The sequence below is a fragment of the Harpia harpyja genome, chromosome 8 (assembly GCF_026419915.1).
Source record: "Harpia harpyja isolate bHarHar1 chromosome 8, bHarHar1 primary haplotype, whole genome shotgun sequence".
NCBI lineage: Eukaryota > Metazoa > Chordata > Aves > Accipitriformes > Accipitridae > Harpia > Harpia harpyja.
This window is the reverse complement of record NC_068947.1, coordinates 35,122,774-35,146,699: the sequence shown is the minus strand read 5'-3', so window position 1 is coordinate 35,146,699 and position 23,926 is coordinate 35,122,774. Positions and strand designations below refer to the sequence as shown.

General features: G+C 36.8%; 1 protein-coding gene across 3 annotated transcripts in view; it reads right to left on the bottom strand.

Moving 5' to 3' along the window:
• Positions 1 to 23,926, bottom strand: part of CADM2 (cell adhesion molecule 2) — a 701,199-nt gene that overhangs the window by 216,591 nt on the left and 460,682 nt on the right. For 2 of the 3 annotated variants that reach the window (XM_052794467.1, XM_052794469.1), the window contains exon 2: positions 19,253 to 19,279. The exons of the other annotated variant lie outside the window; for it this stretch is intronic. In XM_052794467.1, the coding sequence (XP_052650427.1) occupies positions 19,253 to 19,279 (27 nt within the window). The remainder of the gene's footprint in view (positions 1 to 19,252; positions 19,280 to 23,926) is intronic. 3 annotated transcript variants of the gene reach the window in all.

Sequence of the window (23,926 nt, the reverse complement as noted above, 5' to 3'; positions counted from 1 at the left end):
CCTTGTCTATCCTTTCATTGGCATCTTCTTGACAGAAGCTGAGATCTCCCACTCCTCCAGGAGAGCACTTCTCTTCTAGGAATCCCCACCTAACTCCCACACATTTTAAGCATGTCTTTAAATTTTACAGATTGACTAGCATTTTCTGTTTTTCCATTATGCTTCCCCAGGATACAGAAATTATGCCTAATAGAAGCTCACATCACACACTCAAAGGAACAAAGCAGAGAGAAACAGGGAAACAATTTGTTGTAAGATAATTTGCCATGAATAGCCCAGCAAGTACCATCACAGAGACCTCTGTAGCCCCAAGGCCTTAATACTTGAATAACAGAAGTAACAGAACACCACTGAAAATGGAAAAAAAACCCCCACCCTAGGGCCTGGTGGGAGGCCAGGGGATGGCCTACCAGGAAAAAGTCTGAAATTCAAATCAGTACAGAAGCTGGAAGATCCGAGCACTAGAAATACGGTTTAGTTTAATCAGTATGTAAAATCTGTGTTAGCATTTAATTCAAAATCCTCTCCCGCTTATTTCAGGGGTATCTCGAGCTCCTTCCTCCCATCACCCTTCACACAGGCCCTGATTATACTAAACTCTAGTTGTTTTGCCTTGTTTTCTGTAACAGCTTTCAACCCCCAAACCCAGTGTAAAGAAGTGAAACACCGGCACACAGGCTTTGACCAGAATCCAGGGAAGGGGCTCAGACAACCTCCTCTTTACTTCCAGCAACACAGAACGCAGTACTTACAAACAAGTGAACAAAATCCACACAGTCACATGCACTTGTCTTCTGTATAACTAGGATCCTGCTAATGAGAATGCAGGGAAGTCCTTAAAATGCCTCGTCTTGTAAGTTCTCCCTTAATGCTGATCTATTCTATGTTCCAGTGCTGAGCTACTAACCTTCTAGAAACCAATACCTTTGCCTTAACCCCAGAGGCTAAAGAAATGAAGCCAGTAGCCTCTCAAAGGAATATGCTTTGACATTAGCCCAGTAGATGCAAAGATCACACTGGAATTTCAATTACCGATGTCAAGCGTGGTACTGTGGAAGCGTTCAAGTGCTCTGCTTTTCTAAAACCAAAACTTCTTCCCCGCTTTGATTGCAGCAAGCCCAGCTCTTATCTCACCTTTCAAGAGACTATGAAATAAGATTCAAGAGGAAAGCACTCCAAAGCAGCATGAAGCTCTCTGGTCAAGGAGATGTGGGGCTTCAGTACTCCCTTGGCCAAGCAGTTCAAGGGTTTCAACAGGCTCAGCTTGTGAGCAGCCTCCTATTATCGCATCTGTGAGGTTTCAAACACTGGAAATTTAATGGGGTGGAAAGGCTTTGGGAAATCCATGTATTTAGTGCTTTTATTTTTCATTCTGGACTTTACACACTGAGCCATCTCCCCAAAATAATAGGTTTGTTCTTTCAATGTGTAGCATATCTTTTAATACTTTGTACCTGATTGAAATTTATTAATACAGGGTAAAAGGTAGTATCAAGGCCTCACTTTGCCTGGCCAGCTTAGTTTTGTTGCAAATGTCTTCTGCAATACAAACCCCTTATTTCTTTCTGCATTTTACCTTCAGGTCTAATTGCAGTATAGTGGCGATCAGCTGGGAAGGAGAAAGGTGTTTGGAGTCTTGACTCTGGCACCCATAAGACCTAGCCACCCATGTGCCCAGTTCCATAGTGCATTCCACACTATTTTTTCTCCAGGAACTTCTTAAATATCTCTAAAAAAAAATGTAAATACTTGTAAAATAATCTTTCTTCAGATCTAGTGACTGACTAGACATTTACCTTCCCATGCTAAGTTAAAAATAGAAGATAAAACAGCATGTAAGGCATCTGTATAATTTTTTTCAAGGCATATAATCTGATTCATATTCACCTTCCTCCTTAATACCTTTCATATTACATTAATGCCAACAAGTATTAAAAGAAAGAAACTAGTTACACATGTTAAACAAATAGTAATAAAAATCCTCTCAGATCAGGTGACAGGCTGAAATATGAAGGGGGTTTTTTTCCCCTTCTTTTTTGTTTTATGTTCTTCTCGGATACCCATATATTCCTGAAATTTTACTTGTGGTCTTTTCCATCTAGAAGTGCAGACTCTTAGTGGAAACATTCTACAAGATAATCTGGCTGCATCTACCTCTATGCTTACAGTGATTTCTATTTTTTTTAAATCACTTGTATTTTCCTATTTTTTTTCCCCTTGTCATCTATTCTTTTCAAATACAGAAACAAAAGAGAGAAATGAGATTCAAGCACACAAAAATATCTCAACAGAGAATAAACATTTTAAAATGTTTAGGGACACACAATTTTTGAAGTACAGGACAAGTTTGATTCTTCTCAAGATAGCAAGGAGATTAAAAAAAGAGAAATTATACCATAATTTTACATGTCCCATGGAAACAAGAAGATACAGAATCTGTTTTCCTAGGAAGAAACATGAGAAATTAGAAAAGAAACATCAAACTAAAGAAATTCTAAGACGTTAAAAGAAAATTGGTTAAATGGTTAGCCATTAAATTGGACAAGAAGCCTCCAATGGTGACAAAAAGTGGGATAAAACCAGGAAAAGACTTGAGAGATATTTCCATAAGTTCATTTAGCGTAAGAGAGACCAATGAAGGAAAGAAAGTGACAAAAAAAGAGTACACATGAGAGCATGTTTTGAGTGCTTAATTCAAGTGCAGACTTCTCAGGAAGAGCATACTGTGCTTATCTTACAACCAGGCTATAAAGCTGCCTACTAGGTGACAGGGATTTCAATTGTCACTAACAATATCAATTTTGACAAGAAGTTGCAATAAGATGTAATTTTATGAGGCATAAGTATTTGTTGCAATAAATAGATGCCGCAACCTTGGGCTAACAAGGAAAAATATTTGAGCGTCATTGGAGGTAGGAAAAGACTTTGATGAATTCTGCTACCACTGTCTGATCGAGTACTGAGATACACCCAAATGCGAGCTAATTTTGTTTAGTGAGCTAAGAAAAAAAAAACCACCAAGGAAAAAAACCCCACCTTAAACTAATTTTGCAATAAACTCTTCCATTGCATGGGTATTTGGAAAGCACATCTTCTGACCATGTGGCTTCTTTATACCAAATACCAAGTAAGTTCAGATAATCTTGTGTGAATTCTGATGCCAATTTGAAGGCACTCAAACTACTTTTTGAGCCTCTGTTTTAATCCAACACTAAGTCACTAAACTAATTATTACGAGGCATTTCAAAATCATTCTGTATTCTCCCCATATTGGCCTGGCTTTACTTAAAAAAGACACAATCAATCCCTCTCAGGCTTCCTGGCCTCCCATCTTTTTTTACGTGCAGATAAATTCACCATCATTTTCTGAAACACTGGAAACAATGTGCAAGAAAACCTATGACCCAAAGACACTGACAGATGTACCAGTACAAAAGTTGGCTCAGAATCAAGGAAGCCATTTATTTCTTAGAGATGTGGTATAGTAACTAAGATATTTCAGCTATTTACATTGACTTTACCCCCAACTTTAAATACACAGGTGGACTCACTGACTTCAGAAGAATTACAGGCTTAACTTTAAGCACATAAGTAAATGTTTACAGGATCAAGTTTCAAATATATAATCCATACAAACCTCATGCTTCACTTCTCTACATGAGAAAGCTGTAAAACCTTCTTTGAATGAAATTCTCTGCACAGTGTAGACAACTGCAGCGCATTACAGAAGGAATTAGAGGTTTGCTCTAGCTGAAGAAGTTTGAAGCTGAGAATGGGAAAGTATACATACCTTTGACACAAACACTGACAAACATATTAAATGCAATCTGTCATAGTTAAAATCAAACTCCTCTCTTTTTATATGGAACTTGGTTTATGTTGCTGTAATGTAATAATACTTAAACCAGAGATAAACAACTTTTCCAATTTATAACACTTTCTACCGTGTAATAACAAAGTATTTGAAAAGTTATTAAATTTCCCTCCTGACAGTTTTAAACAATGAGGAAAAAGTTATAGCTCTCCTAAGTTTACCAAACATATTTTGACACATAATAGTCAACACTCTGCACTACAAAAATCATTTTTCAAAATTTTATTATAAGCTAACAACCATACCTCACTGCACCCCTCCCCATGAAACCTCAAGTCTCCCAAAAGCCCAAATCCTAAATCTTTCTCTGCTACCTGTCAGTTCCCTAACTAATCTCTTACAGTACTGCTGCCTTCACCTCCACCATCCTACCCCAATCAACCAACTCAACCCTCAAGCTGCAATTAATCCAATCTGTCTTGTCTTACACTGACCCACAGGTACTTTCTAAATCTGCTCTATTCCTACATCACAGTCATGCAACCAGCACCCGGTTCTGTACTCCACATCTTCCTTGGAATCCACAGCTTTTCCACCCAGAACCTGTTGTGCATCACTATGCCTTGCCTCCTGGCATGTGTAGCTTCCTGTAAAAGCTTAGAGCAAGGACCTTTTCGGGACTTCGCTGTCCACGCAGCATATTAGGCATGATCTGCTGGCTGGATATGCCTGGCATCAGGACCTTCAGGCAGAAGAAGGGCTATTATGCTGTGCTGGAGACAGGACTTGAAAAGCAATCCCTAGAAGGTATTTGCCCAACACCACTATGGGCCACTTCCTTCCCACTGTGTCACTTAATACTCTGCTCCCTGCTTCACTTATGTGGCTTTGCCTGTTGTTAGTATTGGATAAAATGACAGAAGGCACAAGGGTGCAGAGATCACTGAATGTCATCCAGGGTGCTAGGAAGCCACCTAGAGCTCAAACTGCTGTTTGGACACTGGTTCATCCACAAAACTGTTTCCCATTTAGGAATCTACATAAATCAAGGGACTTGTACAACTCAACAACAAAAAAACAAACAAACAAACAAAATCATAGCCTTACTATTATTAGCACATTAACATGACTAATATATCAAAAGATTTGGAACCCTTATAGACGGTGAAGATTGGTAATAGTATGATCCTTTTTTGGACAGATTCATCTTCTGTTTAATTCCAATTTCACCTGAGAGATTAAATCCTATTCACGGGGAAAGGAAAGTGCTGGCAATTCATAAATGCATGCACTTGCAGAGAAGCAATTCAGAATGATGACCTATGCATTTTTGGTCAATAAAATAGCTTGAAAAATCTGGAGTATTATATCAAAAGCACATGAACTCTATGCTGTTGTCTCTAGCAGGACAGTATTCTTGCACTACTTCAGAAGGAACCAGTGGCATGTCTCTATATAATGAACAGACTGTTTTCTTGTTTTTTCTATGCTTATCCTTTGAGCACTTTTATATTTACATACTGTTGGTAGAAATTAACACACTGTTAAATGTAACAAACAATCACGATGAAAGAGAAAGGGGGAAAAAAACCAAAACCGCCAAAACAAAACCAAAAAGACATGCAAAGATTAAGAAATGTAGGTCATAACTCTTCCTGTTCTTTGTAAAGGAAATACAGGGTTGAAGCAAGGGATATAACAAAGACAACCAACAGCAGTAAATGCCTCCAGGACTAGACAAATTAAAATAAAATTTTGAATGCTTTCACTGGAAACACAAATCTTTCTCAAAGGACAGACTGCCTCAAAACAGTTTTCTATTATTTAGGCTAAACTGCTCAACAGGAAGCATCCCAGACTAAGAAATGAAGAGAGAAGATTGGGAGATTTTGTGAGGTCTCCAAGTGCTGGTTTAGTACATACAAGGAGGGCAGTAAGGACATCACAGTAAACTCAGATTTATCACTGTAGCAGTCTATAAATATGAGAAAAACAGTCCTAAAGCTCGATATGAAGAGCATTCCCATGCATGAGACATGCTGGTTAAAAGATGTGCCTAACTCAAATAGTAAACAGATAAGAAACAAGCAAAATATTTGCATGTTAATGCAAGGAATATGGACAGCAAAATGCAGGAACTGTAGACAAATGCCTTCTGTTACAGGATAAAGAGAAGTAAGATGGAATAGCAATCATCGTTAGAATACCACAAGAGCATGAGTTTTTCCTGAAAGATAAAAATAAAGGTGAAGTTAGCCAGGTCCTAATAGCAACTGTATGAAAAAAAGAGATGGCAGAAAAGATTTTTGGTTAGGCCAAATTGATTCTGAAGAAGCTGGTAGGTGGGATTTTATTGGAAATTATTCTAGTTCCTTAGAACTAGATTTGGTTGTGTAGTAGACAGACCTTTTTGACAATGTTAAAGAAACCAACCTGACTACAAATTTTGCTGCAATGAGATAATTCTCAGAAAGCACATGGTGCTAACAATGGCAAGTCCTCTTAGTAACAGATGTTCAGGAGACCCCCTAAAACCAATAGGGGTGTTGATCAGGATGTTCCTAAAGCAAGGCTCTTTATTGCCAGTTTCAATCTGTAGGTATTATATTCAACACACACACAAAAAAAAAAACAGAGAGGAAGAGAAGCACTAATGAATCTAGCCAGAAATTGCTTTTAACATCTCTCATGATGTGATATATAAGGTTTCATTTTTTTTTTTTTTTTTTTAATGAAGGTTGATGATATTAGTGTAAGTCAACAGACTTTCAGAGGTGGGAAGAAGGATATTCCCAGTACCCTCAGCAGTGCTAAATACTGGGCCAGTAGCAAATCTAAGGAGGTAATTTTTATTAGAAGGAAATAAATAAGATTTTGGCATTCTAGCTTGGAACCACCCAGAGTATGTGCAAAATAGCTTTTGCTCCTGGCCTCTTTTCTACCCCAAGCATGGGGAAGGCATCTTAAAGACAGTCTAAGCAGAACAAACCCTATGTCAAGATCATAACAGATTCCTGTATCACCTATGAGAGAGGCAGACACAGAAGCTAGCTGAAGCAGCTGGTCTCTCTCTGTGTTATATATAATGTATCTCAATACTGTATTATGTTTTGTCCTTTCACAACTTTGTTCCATAAATGCAAAAACCTTAAGTTTTTAAGTGAATATACCCTTTTACCCATACTCTTACATTCTGATAAGCTAAGTAAATGATCTGACAAACCAGACATTAATCTATCCTGGTCACTGGAGCACTGGAACAGGTGTTGAGCTCCCCATGACACTACACCAAGTTATTGACAGGGTAACAAGTTGTGCCTCTACAGGAGCAGCAAGTCTGGTTGTGAGTGATACTGCACATATTCAAAGAGGAAAAATCATTCCCTTGCTATCACGGGTGACTGTGAAAACTCTGCAACAAGGAGCATGCCTGAATCCCCAGAATTCCCAAGGGAAAGCTTTCTAACGTAAAATAATTGTATGAATGCCTGAAAAAAAAAAAGAAAAATAAATAATCATTTTAAAGGCTGTCACTGATGCACTGATGAACTACAGACTGTGACTAACAAGCATACAGGTAACAAATTATGGAATAGGATTTATGATATATATAGCAGGTTGGAAGACTATGGAAGATACACGTAAGGCACTTGTGGAATTACATGCAAAAAGGTGCAAAACCCAGCAAATGTCCAATAAAGTTCTTTAAAGATACATAGCTTGAAGAAATACAATACTGCTGGATACGTAGCACAAGAATATGTACTTAGTATACAGATGAAGTAACAAGCCAACTACCAAGTGAATGAAAAATGGCCAGCAGAAAATTATAATAATAAGAAAGATCCAAAAAAACACCTATCAGGAAATCATTATAGAAGTATAGCTGTAATTTAGATTAGATTAGGCATAATTTGTATTTTTTGAATCTCAGGGCTTGCTGTTTTATCACCACTGAACAGCATTACACTTGCTAAATATCAGTTGTCTTGACTAAAAAACCCTAGCTAATAAATCCACCATCAAGTCATCTTGTGTAGATCAGGAAGGATAAGTGAATTTGTTCCCTGGAAATGACCGGGAAGAAGTGAAAGAAGGGATCAGAAATTCTGGCATAGTCAACTGAGACCAGCAAATTAATACTAAGTTAACAAACATAGATCAGCTGAGTCTAATCTGATTGTTGGCAGACAACAGAAATTTAGTAGCTTAATCTTTACTTAAATGTGTTAGAATGAGATCCCATAAACACAGCATGTAAATTAGGCAGAAGACATCAGCACAGGAAATGTGGGAAACATGAAGAACTTGCTTATGGGAGAAGGTGTCAGGCTGCAGCTGAAAGGAAGAGACTTGAGGGAAGTCATTAATGCTTGGGCTTTTTTCAAGGACTCCACTCTTTTTTTTTTTTTGATATTAATAATAATAATAATTTTATTAACAGACAGCTTGAGCAAGTTAATGACAAAATCTTTAAAGGTATCATTCATACAGAAAAGGACTGGTACATCTCACAGAAAGTGCTGGACAACCTTTAGGACTGCGGTAATAGAAATGAAAAAAAGTCTTGTACTTGGGGATTAATAATTGAAACTTTAGCTATACACTAGAATCCCATCAGCTGAGAACAATGGAGCAGGAAGAAGACACAGTTTCTAATTTATCACTGGATGACTATGAACGACCAATATGAAGCAGCTTCAAAGAAAGCAGCCATAAGACAGGCCGGTTGAAGTATTTCTGGTAGATGTAGGAAGGCTTGGTAGAAAAGACAGGGTGAACTGCAGGTAAAACACTGCAGACCATTCTGCTCACTTCATTCAACAGCAGCCAGTTCACACTGCAACACACTGGAAAACTATAATGTAGCCCAGGCCTGGAAAGAGAAGAGACTGAAAAATATCTGGCTGTCTACCAAAACAAAGCCTGAGAGAAAACATGACAGTTATCTGTGTATTACTCACAGAGATAAAAAATGAGGAGGAAGATGATGATCAGTTTACAATTAATCTTGACATAAGAAAAAGTTATGTGAATAAGCTGCTTCTAGAAATCAGAAGAGCGTGCATGACAGTTGCAAGGGAAGGGTACACAGTTTCCTTAATAAGAAAACTAGCCAAGGAGGAAAACAAACCAAAACTAAACCAAACAACAACCACAAAAAAAACCCCAAACCCCAGTTTTTCAGAAGAATGCATATATGGAAGAGGTAATATATGATGCCTATAAAAAGAGATGACTTGATGATCAAGAATATCTCTTTTAGCTGTCCACGTTCCTGAATACCATGCACAATTTGCTTTTAAAAAGCAGCCAAAGGGCTAGAATACTGTACCTCAAAAAGTCAATCAAATTCATGTCCTTTGGAAAATATGTAACATTTTTCAGGTAAGACTGACAAGTTTACAGCCGAAATCTCTGATATGGCATCTTATTTTAAGGAATTGTCATGGGAAATAATGCTTTGATCTTCACAGAAGCACTAAAGAAAGTAAAATTTATTTTTAAAGAGGTAAAGTTATTAAAATAGTTGTCACTAACCTATACAAATGACTGAATATATTTTGGAAGATATTTAGATCAAATCAAGATGGTAGCTGAATATAGGAAAAGGAATAATAGAAGATTACAAAACTGCCTCCTTTGTTACTGGGACATACCAGAAGAGGAAAAAAAAAAGCAAAGCAGGAGGGAAGGACCAGGAAAACATGCTATACTGGTTGGCAGGCAAGGTAGACACAACTGCACAGCACACTACCTTGCAAATATTAAGATCGGCAGGGGTGGAAGCTGTCTGAAAGTAAATGGAAGGGGAATGTTGGCAGAGCACATTTTGAGTGCGTTTCCCTGACACTGGAACTTGCTTCATAGGTGATGTCCCAGAAACCAGAAATTTGTAACCTCTCAACAGTGCTACAAGGCTCACTTTTTCTCCTGAGCTTCTGGAGAGAGAAAAAGCCAAAGATCAGAGGAATTTTATTATGTCTGCTCTGGAGAAGCATTTATTTTACTAGTCTGCCTCCTGGGGAACATTTATTGTTGGAGTGGGATGGGCAGTCCTTTACAATAATCATTACAAAAATTAAATTCTGTAAGAGAAGCCCAACCATGGGAAGAAAGCCTATTCATCCTATTCATTTTCATACATAACATTATCTGAAAATAATGTTGAATTATTAACTCATTCGTTTTATACACTTGTAAATTCCTAAAATGTAAATGGACGTGAATGCAAGGATTTATAGTCTCCCTTCATTTCCAAGCTGCTACTTGGGAATCATTAGCTGACACACTTTACATTTCCAGAAATCAGTGTACAAATAAATATGGTAAAGTACTATTCCCCAAAACAAATGAAAACAAATACTTCAGAAGGAAACTAAGAAAAGAAAAAAAAGGGTTCATAGATGACAGATATCTTGAATCTACAAAGTATGGCATGAAAAGCAAAAATTTCTACCTTTAGAAACTTAAGGTTATGTACAATTGTTTCTAAATCCAACTACAATAAATCCTGTAAGTACTTCTCCTGATGCAGCACACGCAACATGTACTATGTATGTATATAGAAATAACAATAATTATTAGAAAACCCACATGAATAGAAAAGGCACCCCTCACAAATGAAAAAGGGTTGCAGTACTCTCAGCAACATTTAAGAAGTGAAAAGCGAGCCTGTGGCAGACCAGTTGGATGTATTTTATTGTGCACAGGTACCGATATAAATCAGGAGTCTATAGTCTCCTCTTTGCTTACACAATCTAAACCAGCACAGTTAGAGAAGCCAGAATTTAGCAAACTGACAGTGACTTCTAATAGCATCTATAAGACACATAGGGACCTGCAAATCCTAGGCAGAACCTCTACTGCTGGCTGCTGCAAAGGCCCACTGCATTTGTAACCACCATGCACAATTCCTTTCCATTGCCTTCTTTCCACGGTTTCCCTCCCTTCTGACAGCTTCACTTAATTTTGAACTCCTTAATTCACTTGCTCATTTCCCTTTGAAGGATTTTTGTCAAGTTACAGCTTTTTAAAGATTTTTATCATATTCTATAAATCACATAATAAATGTAGAAGGTTGTTAGGTTGGAATCATGACTTTTAGTTTCTTATTAGCTCTTCAGGGAGCCCATGAACAGAATGCTGATATAACAAATGAAAGATCCAACATTTACAGTGTTTTTTCTTTATTACTAAATCTTTTATCAGTTTCAGAGATATTGTCATTGTAAGTGTTCACCATGAAAAAAAAGTTCATTTATTTATTATCATTACAGCATTTAGCTTCTGGACCCGATTTCATAGAATCAGGCTCCTAAAAAGGAAATCAGAAGATTTCCTCTTTCCTGGGGTACTGCTACTGACATACTTTCAGCTACAGCAATCTGTGGTAGCACATACGGAAAAGTCTTAACTTCCTTTCTTCTGCTCCTATGCCTGAACCAAGAAACCAAGGTAATATTAATATAAAGCACCAAATGTTAGCAGTGATAGTGAATCCTCAGCCATTTAAACACTGTGTGTATCACTGACCACTGTCCACTAAAGTAAAAGATCTGATCTCATACAGAGATTTAAGAAGCAAATCTTGAGAACTGAGCTAATGTGGAGAATCAGTGCAAGTCCTATGTTTTTCAAAGAGCATTTGAGAAATAAAATCCTTCCTTTTAAATAAAAGCACTCTCTCCACTTCCTTTGGTTATAAAAGCATACTGGAACAAAGCCAAGTCTGAAAGAAAAGTCTATGCTTTAAAAAGCGTCTATAACTATCAACAGAGAAGTAAAAAATCAGTGATCATGGGTTTGCTGCAACCCGTGCACCAACTGTATCTTTTCACCAGTTTTCAGGTATTATTATCAAATTTCTTTTCTCTATCAGAAATTTTGTCTCAATAGAAGTTGAGATATTTGGGACAAAAAGAAGTTGACAACCTGCTTCAGAGCAGCAGCTCCATCCAACTGGCAGATACTAGGAAATCATGCCCAGCAATTCCACAGCACATATAAAATATGGTGAACACATCTTGGGTACTCACAATCCTTTCGATTGTGCCTAAATTAAAAATCTAGACTCTGAAGCAAAGTGTTTTGTCTGGCTGGAATCTGAAAACTGACTTCACTGGGCCAACACACAGCAGTATGTGCCCGTGTCTCATGTGTTCATGATATATTCATATCTGAAATGCAACGCACTGCCTACGAAAATTCTTTGCAGCTAGCCATAAGGGCTCAATGCTCAATACCATGACCAGATTTACAACAGTACATCCATTCAGATAGCAAATAAAGCAACTAAATTTCCAGCAGATTTCTATTCAAGTATGACAAGCTCTCCTAATACACTGCTGTTGACAGGCTGGTCTCAAATACTTAACAACCAATCAAGGGATGACAAAATGAAAAAAACCAATCAGAATTTGTATTAACCATTGTGGAGGGAAGAGCTGCATATCTGAAAGTTGGGGAGTAAGAACTGGTAAAATGCTTTCGTTGTTGATAACCGGGTCCACCTCAAAAGGGAACATCCTTCCTAGAGTCCCTCTCCCGTAACTGTGTTGCACTTCACAAGAATGAAAACAAAAATTACCTTACTCCATCCCAAACCCTTCTACACTGGTTATTAAACTATTTAGTCAATAAATGACTGACATGTTGGCTCAGTGTAGATGTCTCAAATGAAAAGGGTATGTCAACAGCAACAGCCTCCCCCTACCGATCTCTTTTCAGTGAGGCTTTGTACTTACCTTTGCTATTTCTGTGTTGCTAGAGCTGCTTTATTCCATGGTGACTTACAATTTTAATGAGCATGTTACATTACCAAAACTATTAATGGCTGCTTTGTTTACATCTATTCTGGAAAACATACCAAAATAGAATGCATTAAAAGCAGTAAAGAGGACATACAGGCTTGTATAACTGCTCTTTCCAGTGCTGCTAAGATAGTCCCTCAATCTAAGAAAGGAAAAGCTGATTCATGTTTTTGCAGTCTGTTTAGTGTGTAGCAGAACTTGGGACCTCAAATGGCAGAAGGATTCTGGCTAGAAATACAATGGTGAGTATTTAGACTGTGTACACACAACGTTATGTTGAAATCTCAGCTGTCTCAACATTGGAAAGATGCTAGGGCCAAGTATTTCCCAAATATAATTGCAAAAGGTAAAAAGCAGTCAGCAACTTTGTTAAGAACTATTACCATCATTATGATTCCAGCTTTCTCCCTCCGAGGATCAGCTGGAGTTTTTAAGGAACAAAAATATAGCATCTTATTTTGTTAACCTTCTAAAAAACCCCTCAGAGCTCAGGCAACTGCCTTTTCTTCCAAATCTCTTTTAACAAATGGCATATATATTATACTGAAGTAGATATATATGATTTTTTGAGTCTAATGTAAGTATAATGTTTTATGTTATCTGATGGAAAACTCAAACAGTGAAATAACCTATTATCTTGATCTAATGTGAACTTTTGCATTTAGGAGGATTTAAAAAAACCCAACAAAACCCAACATATTTTTATATTTAGAGACTAACGATTAAATTGAAAATTCCTTATTTTTTTTCACCAAAATAGAACAAGAACTGGAGAAACACAGTAGCAATTGCCCACCTAAATTCATTTCTCAAATACCTGCTCCTGTATAAGTGTTGACAGCAAAAGCGTGAGGAACAGTATGTTTCATGTATGCCTTCACAGTCCTTCTGCACTCTTAATATGGTCATTTTCAAAGCCTTTTTTTTTTTCCTTTTTCTGTGCACTCTCTTCACAGACAAGCATCAAATTTTGTTCTTCATTACCACTTTCCTCCCCATCAGAACTGCTGAATATGAGAAAACTCTGGCCTTAAGTGCCATGAGAAATCACAGAGGAAAACTGTGGCAGACCTAGGAATGAAATCCCGACCTTTCAGACTCACAGGTTTAGCCATTGGACATGATTTAATCAACAGAGAAAAGCACTGGACCTCAGAGGTTATGTACTGGAAGCAGTGACTAAACTACAGGGGAGGGAATACTGAAGAGACAGTAAAGGAATGTTTATTAAGGCTTCATTAGCTTTGTCATTCCCCCCCAAAAGTACAATCATTTATAAATACCAAAGGTGCTTTTACTGCCTTAAAGTGACATATGAAAATTCTACCTTTAGAAGGTGAAACTATATTTTGAATAAAAATAGCAAGAGAAGACTTTACAAAGAAGAGCTCCTTTATTTCAATAGCACTAGAATATCTGAAAAATTTCAATCAGGCTTCAGATCATGCTATGCTACTACAAAAGCGTTGGCAAGTTTTTTGTAATGACCTTGTATTAAAGGAGGAATCTGACAGGTTTTCATTTCTACATGTCTCAGTGTTAAAAGCTTGTAACCATAAATAAATGCTATTTCAAACTACTGTGAGTTATGGAGTTTCCCTAGGCTCTATATTAGATTCACACTTTCAACATTTATACACTTCCACTAGTTTCTATTTTTTGCCATAATGTTGCAGTGTGTCATTTTTATGCAGATGATACCCTGAGTTATCTATCCCTGAATAAAGAAAACTCTGCGACAGCAGAGCTAATGCCTGACTGATGTTAATAACCGAATAGCTCAAAACTTTGTGAAGATAATGCAAATAAGATGAATAGCAGTATTTGGGTCTCCTTTGTGTACATTTATTTCATCCTGTTCCTAACATGGATAGCTGCTGCATTACTTGCTTGATTTCAGGATAATTTTATCTTGAATGAGAAATATGCTTGGCTAATTAAATGTACTGAAGAAAGGATCTAAACTAGTAGGTATTCCATACAGGGAATTCTGGTCAACACAATTTATCCTGGTTTGTCTGGTTTTCAGTCAAAACAATGGGATGAATTAAACCTATTATTTACCAAGATGACAAATACTTACGTAGAGTAATGCAGTAAACTTTATCATACGCTGTAAGAAAATCAGAGATGGTTGGGTAGAACATGACCATTGATGAAGGTCTGGTGAAGTCTTGAGAAACAAATTGATTCCTAACTAAAAGATTAAGAGTCACTGCACCACTATCCAGGCAATAACAGAGTATATTTGTACAACATTCTTCACACGATCCCTCCTGACTTAAACTTCAAATAAGCTGATATCAATTTCATTGACATAATGAGAACAAACAAAATAAATCAAGTGAATAAAGTCCAGAGTGATCTTTGCCTCATCAATAAGATGCATTTAGACAGTGTATCAACTGCTATTTAGACAGTGTATCAATTACTATGATGATTTATGTTAGAGATTGAGACATATGCTTTAAGTAGCGTTGTTAAAGCTAAATTTAATCTTATGTTTCTGAAGGAAAATCAGTCTCCTCTTTTAAAAGCAAAGCAGAAACAACATGCCTCTGCATGTGTAGAAGAGATGACTGAAAGAAAAAAGTGCTTTTCCATGGAACTCAAAAATAAGGACAATTTCTTTGGGATACAGATGCAATATAAGTCAAGAAAAAGATGCATCTCAAAAATCTCCTGGATATCCAACAGGCTACAGAAAATAGTACTGTTAATATCAAACTTGTGAGGCAAGTGAAATAGAGTTAAAGGCATTTACAGTACTTAAAAGTGTAGTATTAAGTCAGAAAAAAGTTTGAAAGTATTCCCTATCAATCAGACATCCCCTAGAACTCACAGAACTACAGCTGTCACAACAGTTTTGGAGAGAGAATATAGAATTATGTATATATAGACTGAGTGAGTAGTACAGTAGCACTTTGTTATGAGAAGCAGTGGGACTATGATGAATGTTATTTCTCCCTGAGAAAATTAAAAATAGAACTTCATACATAGCTCAAATGGGGGAAAGGAGCATGGCAGAAATAGCTACCAATCCACCACGTTTTTATATAGACTGGATAGTATGAATCCTGCAATGTTAAGGCAGTTACATCTTCCCCTCTGCAAGAAGTCTCTTCTTGGGACTTGGGACTCCTCTTGAGAATTTCACCATTTCTAATCTGTGGGCCTCCGGAGTCTTAGGAACAGGAAGGAATGTTGTACTTCTCAACAGGCAGACGATAAAAGATCTTTCTGGAGGACTTGCCTTCTCCTCCTGCAACAGCAGTTGGCCTTTATAATCTTTTTTTTATAGGAAGTTTTCATATTCATTCACACCATTCCCAATACCAAAAAAAAAATCAGAAATTCCAATTTAACTTTTGAAGGGTTATAAAGTCAAGTGTCTAACTGCATGAGGTTAGTGGGGCAGCTCTGGAAATAACTTTTTAATAGCAGCTGACATAGAGTGTATCAGAGAAGTGAAAATGCGGAGTGCAGAACTCCATTCCTCAACTAATTACATTTGAATGAAGACACTTGGTCTCTCTCTTTCACCTGCTGACTGAAAATTGACACGCCATTAGCAGCTCTGATAAGACCACTGAGCCTGGAAAGCATTGTTAACTGCTGCCAGAAGATATCTGCAACAATATTGTCACCAAAAAGTCACAACAGCCCTTCTTAAGAGGTCAAGAGGTCTTCAGACTGGTGTTTTGATAGAGGAAATGCTCATTTATAGAGCTCAAGATGAACAAAACTCATCCGGTACATTAAGGAACAGTCCTTAAAATATTCATGCACTGAAACAACTCTAGTCAGATAGTCTGAGATTTTCAGGTGGCATCTTTGGTTTCTGCTTCATGAAATTCAGTGCTATGAATGACAATTTTCATGTTTAATTTTACCCCTTACTCTTTCAAATCCTCCTGAACTAGACTTCTTGGAAATGTCACAAGCATTCTGTCCAGAACATGAGTGTCCTGTGGCAGCATCTGCCCAAAATAGTCCAAAGCAAGATCCTTCCTTCTGTGCAAAATACAAGTATTTACCCTTTATGGAGACCACTAAAAATGTTCACGCAGTTTCTTCTAGGTAGCAGAAAGTATAAAAGAGAAATATGAAAACCATGGTAAAATAAAGCAATGATAGCACAAATCTAACGTGGAGCTGTGGAATTGCTGACCCTTGAGCTACTTCGACTTGATTGGAAGGCTCTGAGCAACCAGATCTAAGTAGGCCTTACTTACATGGTGGCTAGGTCCAGATGACTTGCAGACCAGATGACCTTCCAACCTAAACTGATTCTAAGTGCCACAAAGTAAGGGTAAACTATAGAGAGTTCAACAGCTGCTTTACACCACTTAATACAAACAACCTTCAACAAAGTCTGAGAAAATACTTAGGGAAAAAGCATTGAATGCAATGTTTGAGAACAAGGGCTCTAATGTTCTGCTAATAGACAATCCCACAAGGAGGGGGAGGGAAGTGGGAGACCAGCAGGAGTTTTCTCATGCTAAGAAAGCGTAAACAAAATTCCAAGACAGGTGGGCCCATAGAATATCACTTACTAACGCGCTCCGGAACCCTCAGATCTCAGGGCAGGCATGAGTGTCAACTTCAGTTTGTTGAAAATGGCAGCACAAATTCCAAACTTTCAGAAAGGAAAGATGAAGATCCATAAATAGGAGCATAGATGTAAGAGTTCTGGATTTCAGGAAAATAAATGCCAAAAGGGAAAGTCCTGCAGCAAAGCATTCCCTCAGTTGCGAGTTGCCGTTTCCAATGCTGTATTAGACAACTGCTTGCCAATTAAGTGTTATACTTCAAACAGAGGAACAGAGCCTTCCTTACTGCTTAGACAAAGCAATGTAAAAAGCAGTAAAACGTCAGCTACTTTATGTCTTCCACCACAGGAGATTACAAGTTGGATCCTATGATTTTGGTAAAAGACAGAAGTATTGCAGGACTGAGTTCCTTGTGGATATTGGGTACCTTCATCACAGGGCTGTTCAGCACCAAAGGAAAAGCTGATGACTTCTTGAAGACACTGTGCAACTGAGCAAGAGAACTCCAAAGATAATGCATAGCCACATATTATGAGATTTTCTCTTATCACAGTGTCAAACCCAGCTTACCATATATAGTTTCAGCTTTTTATTCAGTATGCATGTGCACTACTGAAATAAGGGTGTGTTAATGTTCACAGATGAGTGGGGCCCATGAGTAATTCTGACTCATTTTATAATTCCTGTGCCTCCAGGGCAGTTTCTGTTTGAATGGCAATATATGGGTACATAAAGTAATTGCTGAATACTGATGAGATTATGCTTATTTGTGCTGAAAGTTTGCTTCCATGGATGTGTTTTGGTTTTGTTAGGTTTTTTTCATTGCTTATGAAGGTCTTAAACACTTGACCACTGTTAGCATCACAGCCGAGTACATGACAGTCCAGAAAAGAGTAAAGAAAACTTCACAGCATGCATAGACAAATATGTGAATCCGACTTTATCCACTGCCCTCACTCATGACATCCAATGCATGCAAAGTCTCTGAGAAAAAGATTTTGCAAAAAGCCATGCAAGGGTTTAAAGAAAACCGAGCTGTATTTTAATCATTAGTTTAATTATTCTAATACATAAACACCATCAGTTGGCTGTGTTTTCTTTGATTGTTATTATTATTCTACAACTTCAAGCTAGACAATATATACAATTGAACTTAACAAACACCGTGAATACGAGAGTTCTTAACTTCTGAACTACATGTAACCAAGCATAAATATTTGCCCTAAAATCTGATGTCTAATTATCAAACAACTCAACTTTATCTACCAGAAATGTTAGATAAATTTTAGTAAAATACATATTTTCAAGATTTTCTATGAAAATATATGTTCATAAATATACACACACAGAGACATATGTATATATACACATGTATGCATACATTTATATGCATATGCAAGTATAAATACACCCTTCAGGTTACATTTGCTACATCACTGCTTCGCTGAAATTCAGGAAATGGTTTAAGGCACAACTGACCTTACATGATCAGTTCTGAAAGGTTTACTTTGTCACACTGATTTGTGACAATCACCTTGCTGCTCTGAAGTCATAAATCTCTGTAGAGATTATAGTATGCCTCTTTGTATATTGGTATGCCATCAGAAACAGTGATGATCACTTTGTACTAGTGTGAAAAGATGGGGAATGCTTAGGAGATGCTTATGTTCATGTTCTCTGTTCAGATATTTATGACTATGTCTAGACATAAAATATATAAATTACACTTACATATTTATGAGCAATTTTATGTAATATCTTAATTTTTATTAAAATGCCATCAATATCGCTATAGTCAGAAATCTAACTACAATGCGCTTGGTTTTAATATAGGAAGTTTTTAGGAAAAAAGATGAAACAATTAACAAGATACAGTATGAATAGTGATGACTGGTAAACAATGAAAATAGTCTGCACTTAGGGGCAATTACAAAATTGTAAAAAATGATCTATTATACCATAAGATCTAAAAATATCTTTCTCAGTTTTGAGAAGCAGAAAAAAACTTGTGAGAAAATACGTGGGCTGCAGAACCATGCAATGCAAATTGAAGAGTGCAAGCAGAAACTCACCTCTAGCTTTGTTCTTTGTAGCAGCCACTGGAAGCAAGGAAAAGATTGCACAGGAAGAAGAGAACAAAGATAGATTAGACAGAAGTTTGAGCAAGTAAGAATACAGAGAAACTTTATCACTATTGATTCAAAGCTAACAAACACCGTTTCTAGGATTATTTGACCTATTTATTTGATACACTGCAATACTATGAGATAGTTCAGATCTATGATTCTGTCAGAAGACCTGTGTTGAGAATTTAGAAAGTATATCACAAAACACACTCAAAAAGCATGTCAAGGAGTGCAGAAAAATCATGGACCATTAATCACAAGTAGGTGAGAGCATATGTACACACATTGGTGAATTCTAAAACTTACAGCACAATTTGCCTTGCCAAAAGTACATTCTGAAGTACCTAAATCTTATGTCATTCCCTTGCTCCTATTGAAACATCATTCTCCTGTGAAGCTGATGCAAACAAACATCAGTTAAACTACAGGTACTCCAATTATTTATAATCTATGTTATTTGATCATTGTTTTTCTGAACTGAAGCCTATATCTTCAGATTGTTCTTGCAACCTAACGGAGCATGCAAAGCAAAAGGAGCAGACAATATTTTAACAAACAGAGATCAGTGTTCAAACTCAGAGAAATAGGGGCAGACAAGGGACAGACACTACAGCCTTCCTTGAGTCTCCTGAAGCAACACAGTTTCATGCTATTATTTCTAAAGGCACAACTGGGTCACAAAAACAACAATAGGAGCTTAAGATGTTCTGCTAACATCTGCCCTACTGCCAAAATCAACAGAATCATTATTTTCTGTTTTCTGAGGCTCATGGATAATGTTGCTGATATTACAATATTAATCAGAACCCAAAGTGAAAAAGGAATCACTGTTAGCTGTAAATTACACAAAAGATACTATCCACAGCTCTTTAAACCCTCAAGTGCACTCTGAAAAGGCATTCATTCAAGAGCATATTCATGAAAAAATGGTACCTCAGAAAAAAAAAATGTAATTCCTCTTCTGCTGGCCCTTCTTGCAAGGCAGAACTAGGTTAACAATTCAAAGGCAGCTACACTTGTGACCAAAAGACAGGAAAAAAAAAGGAGAAACACCAAATCTGCTCTTGTTGCTCCTCTTGTTCACACCTAAAGGTTTTAAGTTGGGGGGGGCGGGGGGTGTTTTGGTTTTTTTTAAATTTTTTTTTTTTTTTGGTCTTGTCCGGTGTCTCACCAATCAGTGTTTACTTAGACAAGTAAGGAGAGCATGGCAGTGAAGGCCAAGTTGCCTTATATGAAGAAATTGTTGAAAAAATTAACATTTTAACTTTATGAATACATCAAAAAAGTCAATTCTCTAGCTTTTTTCTTTGTTTTTGTTTTTGTTTTAATTTCTTCACTGATCTCTCCTCTACTTCCAGATGTACCATTCTGCATTGCCATCATTCTCCTGGCAGTGGAAACAAAATAAAAAAAGCAGTCCCAAGATGTCTGAAATCAGCATTACTCCACAGAACTACTCTGCTTTGGGGAGGTACAACAAAAGCAGATGCTTCTGCAGAGCTCTTTCCATAAGGCTGCTTAACAAGAAATATTCACCTGCAAAACAGCCAGTAAAACTCATATGTACTAAAAATTGCTTGCCTAGTAAACAAAATTAATGGTGCCATTCTAAATTTATAATAAGTGAACAGTTTCTCCTTCATGCAAATATAAGATGATAATGAATGCACTGAGTTCATCAACCTGTTTATTTTCTTATGCTTCCCCTTCTTTTTCAGTCCTGAGAATTACATCTACATGAACGCATCATCACTTTGAGCCAGAATAATAATTGAAACTTTAGAAAGGTCTGGAGGAAACACGCCCCTCCTGGTAATTTAAAAGCAACAGGAGACTTTATATTCACATTCACCATTCAGAATAAAAACATATATATGTGTGTATATGAATATGTATATATATAATAATATGTAATAGATGTATATATAAAATTATACATATACTTTAATTGTTCAGAATAAATATATACACACATATATGCATATGTAAACTACATATAATCTATGTGTATAGGTACATATAGACATGTATATTAAAAGAATTCAACCATTCTATGATTAGATGGCTTTCTTCTGAAGCACAAGCACTAGACAGAGAATTATTACCTATCATGTACCAGTAAATAAAGAAAAGATATAAATGAGGTTGTACATTATAATTGAAAATAGGACAGGTTACTAAGCTTGTTAGACCAATTATAACTCTCTGCAAATCCACTAATAGAGGACTAGATGACAGTAACCTTCTTAAAAATGTCATGTTCAATACTTGTAAGTTTTTCCATTGACAACATGGTCCAATTACAAGTCAATTCATAAAGTTCAAACTGCACAACAGCCAAATTAGCTGAAAATGGTCTTTCAAAATATAATTCTGCCTACTGAAGGGAACTAGCTGGAGCTGTTTCCATCAACAACCCATCTTTCTGATACCTAGCATGAGGGAAAAATCCCTTTCGTTGTTATCATTGAATATTTCTTTTCCTAAAGGTGAAAGAATTTTTCTGTCTTCCCTCTTTACTCTCCTCATCATTCTGTGTAAAGAGAAGGCAATTTTCAACATATATCCAGTACGTTTGAAAATTTTTATCCACCTCTTCTTCTTATTACTATATGAAAAGTCATAGGAGCATAGACAAGCATAGATAAATGTTTCAAATGAGCATCACCAAGACTGAAATTCAGCAGAGGGAGGCTGATCTCTTGGGTAGAACACCAGACGTGATAACTCAGCTTTTTATACCACTGAAGTCAGTGACAAAAGACTTGTGGGTTTCAACAAAAAACATTACAGTCAAAGGATCTACATTTGCTTTACGTCTTCAGCAAGTCAGTTGATTTCTCTGCATTTCACATAACATATTCTCTTCTTCCCCACCTAGACTTCCTTGCTTGCTGACTAAAGAGACAAGCTCTTCAAGGCAGTGAGTCTCTCACTTCTCAAAGTAGTATACTTGTAGGACACTGATTTGAAACTTCTGTAATACAACTAAAATGGATTAGGACGGGCCAGTAATAATTTATGGGTACAATGTAACCTGAAAACTGGAATTTACTGTATTTGGCTGGCACTTACTGTATTTGGCTAAATTAACAAGCCAATCAGGAAATGGATAAAAAGGAAAGGCAATGACTTCTGGTATTTCCCCATGATCACGGATTTTCTTAAAAACCAGAATACATTTACAAGGGCATTTTTCTTTAGTTACTCTACCTTCTCTTTTGTAAGAAAATTGATTTTGGATAGGGAGGCATACTACAGAAAAGTGTGAACAGTGACCTTTGTTGGAATTTAAGGAAGATTTTAAAGACCAGAGAAGAAAGATGAAGAGGGAAGAAAGACCATATTGTCAAAAGTCAGGCTGAAAGGCATGGCAGAGCTTCTAGATTTCTAGGTAAGACTGAGAAAAAAACCCAACAAACCCTTTTCTATTAGTCCTTAGTTCTATCGAGATTAAACAATAGTTTACTGTCTGAAAGCTCTTCTGGTGACAGCATGTGCAAAACAAAAGGGTTGGCTACTAGGGAAAGGTTTGGGAGCGAGGGGATCCCAAAGTATCAAGAAGTCAAGGTCAGAGATCTCAGGGGAGTCCACTCTGAGGGATCAGGAAAGGGGAGGAAAATTGTGCCAAGTCCTGAATCATAGCAGTTAATTTTCATAGGACTAAGGTTTTTAGGGCATTTTTAAATCAGAAAAGCGTTTCTGCTCTAGCTGTGCTGCTGAAACAATGCTTTTAAAAATCATTGCCTGAATGTAAAAAGCTGGATTCAAATTTAAAAAACCCTAATACACCCTTGCTCTCAAATATCAATAATATATTGTGCTTTATTTTTCTGTGATGTATCTTTCTGACTTCTTGCTTTTTGTATGCCAACAATTGTTAAATTGCATTCTTTGATAAATGGTGACTACAAGTTGTTCAATATTTTCTCCACACTCAGCTGTCTCTATGCTGTTCAATTTTGTGGACATTTTTAGACAGATTTGATATAGCATTTATTTTATTTTTCTCTTGTATGTGATTTATTATTTGATTTGGGGTTTTTTCTTTTGTCTTTGGAAAAAACCCACATCCTTCCAATTACTTCAATAGCTCAATAAAAATAAAAAAGGGAGAAAGTATTTCTTCCAGATGTCCAGCTTACCTAACCTTTTATTTCAGAAAATAAGGAGAAAGAAAAAAGAAAAAGTGAAAGGTTTGAGGTCAGTGTCTTGTTCTCATTTCTCCTATTACATGCACTAAGAACGCAGCTAGAGGAAAAAACAGTACAATATCTAAATGTCATAATGACTAAATAGCTCTTTTAAAGAAAAGAACCAAGATGAAAGTCACTCATAAAGCACATTGCACTGATTTTCTCCTGAATACAGTAACCTACAGTACCAGCAAATCTGGAGTTCCTCTTGTCTTCAATAAAAGAGACATCAACAATCTATAGGATGGACATATTTATTAATCTGTATTTTTACTCTTAAAAGTCTTAAAACCTTCTGCAATCATGGAATACCAAAAATTATCAGAGAAGCAGCATACATAAAAAAAACCCCAAACAAAACAACCCCCTCTCCCCAACACCCCCAACTTATAATGCAGATTTCCAATTTTCAAAGGAAAAGAGG